This window comes from Tarenaya hassleriana, unplaced genomic scaffold, assembly GCF_000463585.1.
Source record: "Tarenaya hassleriana unplaced genomic scaffold, ASM46358v1 Cleome988, whole genome shotgun sequence".
Taxonomy (NCBI): Eukaryota; Viridiplantae; Streptophyta; class Magnoliopsida; order Brassicales; family Cleomaceae; genus Tarenaya; species Tarenaya hassleriana.
Window position 1 is genome coordinate 1 of NW_010972305.1, and position 8,026 is coordinate 8,026.

Genomic DNA, 8,026 nt, shown 5'->3' on the forward strand with positions numbered 1-8,026 from the left:
CATCCCTCGGTGCCTCGACAAAGGAAGCATCAGCTCCTGCCTGAACAGTACCACCGATTTCAATGCTTCTGAACATTTTTCATGATTTAGAACACACATGATGTTTTTTTACCTCCATGTAAAGATTGGCTCGAGCTATGGCATCCGAAAGACCCGACTTTGCAGATGTAGCACGGGCATCAGTCCTAGCCACGAGGAAAAAATCGGAATCTCCGATAGCATCTCTGGCTGATGCTATTTTGGCAGCATGTTCTTCTGCAGGTATGACCTGTTCCCAAACAAGAAAGCCAAAGCTTGTAACATCATCTATTCTACCTTGGATTCAAGAACCAAAGAACAGAAACAGAAATCGGTACCTGTTTCCCTCGCATATGACCTGCTCGAATTACAATGGGAAACGAAAATAATTAGTTGAGATCTTTGATAGAAGCTTACAGATTTGCAATGAAAAAAACAAAACAGAAGAAAAGAAAGATATATTAGGTTTCTTACCGCACTTCTTTGGCCATGCCTGGTCCTGTAAAGAACCCAAAATAACATCAGTAACAGGTTATGAGCTTGCTCATGGTTGTAATTCATAATCTTGTAAAGACTCCGGTGCAGCTAAAACTAGCTTGAGAATGAAATAACCGATTTCACCAGAAGGTGCTTATCAAATCTCGAGAGGGGTAAATACACCATAGAAAGATGCGATTTTTATGAAACTAGATTCTGATAGTTGAAAATTCTGAAACAGAAGTTCTACAATGGCCAAAACCAGATGCGATTTTTATGATCAATCTGGTATAAAACACTTCTATTTACCCGAACAGATGACGAGGAGATGATGAACAACAATGTCGAAAAGGGAAAAAAGTTACCTCAAGGAAGCAACCAGCAGCACCTGCTGCAATCAATTCCTTTATGGTTCTTTGAACGTTAAGGGCATTGCCACCACCCGTATCTGATCACAACAAAAAAAGAATTTTGATTACTGGGTTAATCTTTGATTCATATATCCATCAAGAGATTGATTTCACGTTCCAATAAACAGCGGAATTTTCTATCAATAGCATAAGCTATGAGATGAAACGCATTGCCTCTGAGCAAATGCTTGAGCAACAGAAGCAAGAAAGGTCAAAACTTCCATCTCAGCTACCAAGGAAGAAGCCATTCCAAGAATCGGAGATCATAAGAGGATAAAATCCCGATCAATTCTCATACCTTTTCAATGTTTCTTGAGCACATACAGTGTGTAAGCAAACCAGTAACTCGGTTCGTAATCAGAAATCACCATTGTAATGACCCAAGGACACTCAAAGTTAAAACTTACCGGCATCCGCGATGATGGGTATCTTCGGAGCCGACGCACAAACCGATCTTGCCGTCGCCGCCATCTCCGGCGGTCTGAAACGACAAAGGGAAACAAATGAAACGACAAAAGAGGCATTACGAGAGGGGAAACGAAGACAAACAGTGAAATTCCAGGCGCACGTGAGCAAACCGAAGTCGGGTTTTCCGAGGAGAGAGGCGGAGACGGCGTATCCAGAGATGAATCCGGCGGAGAATCCGGTCTGCTGCACAATAGCCGCCGATAAGGCGTCGGAGCATCCGGGCATGAGAACGATACCCTGATCTTCGATCAGGCGATGGAAACGTGTCTGCATTCTCGCCGTCGGATTGACCGATCTGAAGGCACGTGGGTTTGATCGGATTCTGGATGATATCGTCGGGTTGGTGCTGCAGAGTGAAGTTGCCTTGGCCATCGTTATCATCGCCATTTTTAGAATCTTGAGCGTCTTTGGAGACGGAAGAAACAGAGAAAAAAAAATTTATATGGGTTTCGTTACGTAGGAAAAACACGCGCTGTGGAGAGCGCGTGGTCATTGGGAGGCTTATCTCTTTTCTTATCCCTTTCCTCAAGAACAATGTTCGGTATGCTGAACCTATATGTACGTATGCATTTTTTGTCGGTGCAAAAATACGTGCTATGGAAAGGAGTAGTGGAATTATCTTTGGGGGCTACGATACCATCCACTCGTGTGGAGGAAATAAAAATCAGATAAAATAAAACTCAATTCTTACGAGACGACGGCCACCGGTACTATTTGAGAGGAAATTTGATTGGAAAGTTTTGGGAGCATACGATACGTACGCCGCCAAACATTATCGCTTCGAACGACAAAAATAAACAAAAACGTGACGAAGGGAGTCCCGTGGCCGAAGGGGAATCTGGCGAATTATACTTTGAAAAGAGACTCTTGTCACGGGGGCTTCGACTTGTGAGTGATGCCGACCTCTCCTTTTGAGTTTTGGCCCGTCGCCTCTCTATTTTGGCTGATTCCCTCTCTCCCTTTGGGTGGAATGTTTTGATTCAATTACGCCAAATTCCACATTGTGAGGTTGGACCCTAAAAGGGGACGAGGGCCCAAATGAAAACGCGTCGATACGTTTACAGGCCCATGCCCTAAAAGGGACGCGCATCAGAGCTCCATGAAAATGGTGAAATATATCATAGCAAAGGCAAAGCAGAGTGCCTGAATTTTCAACAGGGATGAAGAATACAAAGCCCGCGAGGTAACGATCTACGGAGGTAACAATTTAGATTATAGAAACAGACTTTACCCACAATTGGGATGCTCGCGTTTCGATGATTAACCGTTCTCACTCATGTCCTGTAAATTCAATCAAGCACGGGGTAAGCAAAAAGTTACAATTTTTTTATGACCCATTTGCCATTTCATGAGATTAGTCTCTGGACATGTGAAGCCACTAACCTGGTGGTGTTGTTTGTATAAATGGACTGCATACCCACGCGGTGTGTATTTGCATCAACGGCGGAAGGCATTGCCTTCAGCCTCGGACCCACGCTGCGAATAGTAAGCTCTGCGACGAACACTTTCTTCGATAGTCGAGCTTCCGCCTTTCTCAGTTCCATATACGCTTTTGTGAGCAGCGTCCAGAAAGCTTTTGCCTGCACGTTGTACAACACTGTCCTGGTTAGATTCCCGCTTGTCGGCTTCATCCGCCTTCTTCAATCTTTTATATCTTTGCTCATCATGCAACTCCGCATCCATTTGCATTTGCCTCAGTCTAGCAGCTCTCTCTTCCTCCGTTAGTTTCGGGGCAGTTTTCCGTCGTCTATGATGAATTTCATGTTCCCTTTCTGCAACTGAACCTCTACGAGCGGTTCCATCCTCCCTGTCCTTGGAGGCATATTTTTCTCGATTTGAATCCTCATCATTTCTTTTCCTAATCTCTTGATTGTAACTCTTGTGATTGTCTCTTTCTGGGCGCCGGAAAGGCGAGTTATCTCGATGCTTCTCCTTGTCTCGAGTATCCCTACGAATCTCTCTTCTCTTCGATTCATCCTCCGAATCAGATCTCTTATGACTGTCCCTCTCTGATCGCCGTAAAGGTGAGTGATCTCGGTACTTTCCCTTGTGTCGAGTATCCCCACGACTTTCTCTTATCTCTGCTTCCTCCTCCGAATCTGACCTTGTTCTCTCATAGCGTTTGTCATAATTCCTCGACGTTTTGTGACGGGATTTTCTTCCTTTACTCTCTTCAGCAGAATCTTCTTCTGAATCAGAATAGTGCCTGGATGAAGAATGTTTGCGTTGCTTCGACCCACTACCATGATGCTTTTTCTTGTGCTCCTTCCCATCTCCATCTTTCACCTTTTCCTTTCCTTTTACCTACCAAGAAGACAATCTCTAGCACGTAAATAACTCAACTGAAGGGGAAAACACAGGGGATTTGAGTAGAATTATAATAGTTACCAGAGATACAGGAACAAAGCATAACTGAAGACGAAGAACTTACAGATTTGCGAATCATGGCCATCTTTACAGGGTTGTTCTTGATCCGCGTAAGTGCTTCTTGCTCACGCTGCCTGATAAGAAGTAAAGGGTCGGAGTGGAGTTTGCGCCAGGCATCATTCGCAGAGTGTGACTTATCCTCAAACAACGCACCAGGAGCTGACTGTTGCTGCTGTGCGTTATTGCTAATATTACTGGTATCAGCTTTGGCTGGTTGTTCTTGAGTTTGAAACGAAACACCATGCCCTGAACTACTGGCATTTGGCTTCCCTACCGCAAGCCCTGAATCGTATAGAAACTCCAGTCTTTCCTGCCTCCTGCAAGAAGAAACATATACAGTTTCGTAAATAACTTCGATTTTATACCACCGTATACGTCGCGATATTGGGCAAAAACTAAACCCAAAACCCTAGACAGGCTACAAAGCAAAACCGATCTATTACAACCGGTAAAATTCAAATTCCACCGCTAATTACCATTGATACCTCTCAAATGACATTCTGAAAAACATTCCGAATCGATAAGATTCAAAATTTATTTCTAGCGTTGAATCCTAGCCCTAATCCCCAATTCAAGATAACAAGCGATTCGAATTCGTTCGAACGCAAGACAAGAGAGGATAAACACTTACGGAGCGAGACCGGCCTGTTCCTGGAGAGCGCGAAACTCAGAACGCTCCCTCTCCTGTTGGATCTGGAGGCGGAGCTCCTCGAGCTTCTTCTGCTCGGCTTCGTTCTTTTGCTCGGCCTTCCATACGTTCTCTATGTTACGGAGACTCCCCGTATGCCATCCCTTCTTGTTCAGAAACTTCAACGCCATTGTTTCTTCTTCTTCGTCTTCTTCCTGTTAATGGATCCTGAAGCGTTGCAATGTCTCCTCTTCTCCTATATAACTCGGTGGATCGTGTTTTTGCCAGCCGCCAAAGGGAAGGGAAACGAAATCAGAGCCGCTCGTTTCAAGACGGGACGATGAATTAAGATCTTGACACGTGGAGCATTAGTTTAGCCAATCCAGCCCATAAATGTGTCAGTGGGCCCGACCTTTAGGCCCAACGAGGAGCTCAACTTGTAAAATTAGTTTACATGAGGGACTTTTCTGTTAATATATAATTCAACAGTGGCATTTTGCAAAACTGAAAAATCTTGAGGGTTGTCTGTATTTTCGATCTGCTTCAATTTCATGAATAGGCGGAGAAGAAAGAAATTATAAGAAGCAGAGTTGAAGGTACTAGGATGAATTTCTTCTCCTTTTGCTTGTCGTCTACGATCATAATTTTGTCTTCTCTGTTTCTTATTCCAATGTCTTATGGTAAAGCTCAGAATCGGTAGAGATGGCGAGTGAAAACCCTGATGTTGTTGCTCCGGCGGAGGAGAATACTGGGGCCGAGCCTGCTACCACACTTTCGTCTGCCATATTGAAAGAAAGAATCAATCAAACCCACAGTTGGGACTTTTGAAGTTCTCGAGGTGGGTACGCGGGTCGGGTACTCGAATCTGGCCTGAATGTCTCGGGTCTCACGAGATGTAACCAGATCTCAGATTCGAAATTTAGTCGGATATCCAAACCTCAGGTGTCCGCAATAACTCTCGGGTACCATAGATACACACTGACAAAAAGGTAAGCTGTTCATCCGGATACCCGCGATAATGCCCATCTCGGACCTAACCTAGACCCAAAACTTTTCGGGTTTTCCTCGTAACCAAACCCAATCTCATCTCATATAATAGCCGGTACTCCGAAATTCGGTTTTATTTTTGTCCACCCCTATTTTGAGCAATATGATCTGATTGATTGTCACCATCCAGTGTCACTTCTACGTTGGCTTTGAAAACATATTGACATAACATCAGACCTCTGGTACTAACTCCCTGTTGGTTTCTATAGAAGGTGAGTGGGAGAGAATCACCTGTGATGCGAACACATCCACAGAGGTCCAGAGTCCTGAGATCAGGGCAACCATATGCTAAGCTCATAACCCCATCATCACTTATATCATCACACCATCCAAGATTCAGGGACTGCATTTGGCTGCAGTTACGCCCAATCGCCTGCAGGCAAATACCATTCATGATGATGCAAGAATTTCTCAGATCATTCCAGAGAGAGAGAGAGAGAGAGAGAGAGAAAAGACGACCTGCAATGCATTGTCGGTAGCAGCTTTCACACATCCGCAGAGATTCAGAGCTTTGAGCTTCCGGCAAGAATTCGTCAGATAGGCAAGACCCGTGTCGCTGAACGAAGTGCAGCCGCTGATGTTGAGTTTCGTGAGGTTTGGGCAACCGCGGGATAGATCATAGAGTGAACGATCGGAAAGCTTGAAGCTTTTGCTTAGATCTAGATCTTGTAGCTCGTGACAGTTATTCGCTATGGCTTCCACAGAGTTGTCTTCCAGTTGTGGAATGTCCTGACGCAGTGCTAAAGCCTGCAACTTTGTGAACTTTGGAGCAAGAGAGAGAACCAAGCTGCTCATGTTCGTCTTGCACCTGGAGAAGCAACAGATTATCCAATCAACTAGAATTCACCTCCTACTTTTCCAAGAGAACAGATATATATCTTCAATGGGACCGATACACCAACCGAAAAGGGTAACGAGAACAACCTTCTATCGATACAAAGTGGTTCAAGAAACACCAAAAGAATCACTCAGAAGATGTCGACGAGATTCTCGCTCTCTTTCATCCGAGTTAGAGAGCCTAATTCTGCGTTCTTTGATAGAACTCGATCCAATACCAAAACCTTATCATAAATACGCGTAAAGTTTGATCCTTTACGAATTACAACCCCAAGAAAAGACTTTTAAAGCGGGCTATGTCAGTTTTATCTTCCCTCAAAGCACACAAAAACATCAAAAGACCTTAAGCTTTGTCCAAACCAGACATCTCTGCCAACAAAAGCAAAGCCACAGCATCTAGAAACATCTACTATATCCGTGCTTATGATCAGCCCTTCTACTTCAAGCTTCGTCACATAGATAAAAACACCACAAATGAATCTGATGATTATGCCAAAAGGGTGTATGTATGTATGTATACATACCAAGAGAGGGAAAGATGAGTGAGGCCAAAGCAGATGATGTCTCTCCAGCCACTGCAAACACCAGAGGCAATGATCACCGTCCGATCGTCAACAAGTGTAAGGATCCTCATCAGAAGCTCCACCGGGATGTCTTTCCACTCCTTAATCGCCAAACCCTCCATCTTCATCACCCCAGAACCCGCCATAACCAGCTTCTGGAAGCACCTGCCCAATTCCTCCGACGACCCTTCCCTTGTTGTCACTGCTCCTCTCACAATCTTCAAACAAACTGACTAAGGTACGATATAGAAGCGGCTCTTTCTCGAATCTATCACCAGAGAGAGAGAGAGATACAAAGTAAATACCCGAGACTTACGGCATTGAAAGACGACAAAGAGAGAAAAGCTAGGGGTTTAGATGAATCAAAACGCAAAAGCAGAGCCCTTTACGTGTCAAGAAATGCAGGACATTTGCTTAATCGAAGAAGGGAGAAACCTGTTTTTACCTAACAAGAACTAATCACGAAATAAGAAAGTGATCAATAAATGCAGACGGTCTCAGTTTCCTCTCCTAACGAAATTGGTATCAAAAGCATCTAATCGTCTTCTGGGCTTCCAGAAAGCGAAAGAATTTATCACTACAATTTTAAAAAAATGGCAAAAAAAATAAACATGAGGTTCTCCGTTGAATAACATAACCATCTTTCGAAATCCCAAGCCGATAAAAGTTCAAAACTTTAGTCTTGTGATCGTACCTCTGATTCAATTTCTTCGTTCCACTTTCTGGGTTTTCCCTCGAAATTATACATCTTCATTAAATTTAATATTTTCTTTTTATGTTCTTGGTTGTTTGAGGTGATCACAAGATACAGCACAGAGCCGTCAAATAGACGAGAGCCCGAGAAGAGAGAGAGAGTAATGGCTTAGAGACGCGTAGGCTTCCACGTGTCAGAATCCACCGGCGCTACTTTGGTGATAATGAAATATGGTCCGTCGATGATTACTTTCGTTTCGTGCTATCAAATTAGACTCCGACACTCATCGAATATAAATGTTGTTTAAATTTTGTTGTCATTAGCATAATATAAATGTCTCGTTCTCTCTCTCTGCGCACCACATAGATTTTAATATTGTCATCTATTTATTTAATATAGTCCTTCACGACAATTTAGAGATATAAATTGTTTTGTTTAGACGTATATCAAATTTATT

At 43.5% G+C, this 8,026-nt stretch overlaps 3 protein-coding genes across 5 annotated transcripts; all 3 read right to left on the minus strand.

Moving 5' to 3' along the window:
* Window positions 1-4: 4 nt before the first annotated feature.
* On the minus strand, window positions 5-1,792 carry LOC104804862 (carboxyvinyl-carboxyphosphonate phosphorylmutase, chloroplastic; the record flags this gene model as incomplete). Its single annotated transcript, XM_010529225.2, has 7 exons — window positions 1,474-1,792; window positions 1,313-1,386; window positions 861-943; window positions 493-517; window positions 357-376; window positions 113-268; window positions 5-40 (listed from the first exon to the last, which is right to left on the minus strand). Coding segments are annotated over exons 1-7 (681 nt in total), but the record flags the coding sequence as incomplete, so codon positions are not given.
* A 250-nt stretch (window positions 1,793-2,042) lies between these two features.
* LOC104804861 (pre-mRNA-splicing factor CWC25 homolog) lies at window positions 2,043-4,672 on the minus strand. Of its 2 annotated transcripts, XM_010529224.2 has the most exons (5): window positions 4,432-4,672; window positions 3,805-4,117; window positions 2,757-3,677; window positions 2,605-2,654; window positions 2,043-2,446 (listed from the first exon to the last, which is right to left on the minus strand). In XM_010529224.2, exons 1-3 carry the CDS (start codon window positions 4,617-4,619, stop codon window positions 2,811-2,813), a joined length of 1,368 nt encoding a protein of 455 aa, XP_010527526.1. In that variant the 5' UTR covers window positions 4,620-4,672; the 3' UTR covers window positions 2,043-2,446; window positions 2,605-2,654; window positions 2,757-2,810. The 2 variants fall into 2 exon arrangements, with proteins under 2 accessions (XP_010527526.1, XP_010527525.1); XM_010529223.2 differs by lacking the exon at window positions 2,043-2,446 and having other exon boundaries at window positions 2,470-2,654.
* An 861-nt stretch (window positions 4,673-5,533) lies between these two features.
* Window positions 5,534-7,637, minus strand: LOC104804863 (F-box protein SKP2A-like). 2 transcript variants are annotated; one of them, XM_019201468.1, is made up of 4 exons: window positions 7,570-7,637; window positions 6,837-7,143; window positions 5,935-6,283; window positions 5,534-5,848 (listed from the first exon to the last, which is right to left on the minus strand). In XM_019201468.1, exons 2-4 carry the CDS (start codon window positions 7,019-7,021, stop codon window positions 5,549-5,551), a joined length of 834 nt encoding a protein of 277 aa, XP_019057013.1. In that variant the 5' UTR covers window positions 7,022-7,143; window positions 7,570-7,637; the 3' UTR covers window positions 5,534-5,548. The 2 variants fall into 2 exon arrangements, with proteins under 2 accessions (XP_019057013.1, XP_019057012.1); XM_019201467.1 differs by lacking the exon at window positions 7,570-7,637 and having other exon boundaries at window positions 6,837-7,258.
* Between the last annotated feature and the right edge of the window lie 389 nt (window positions 7,638-8,026).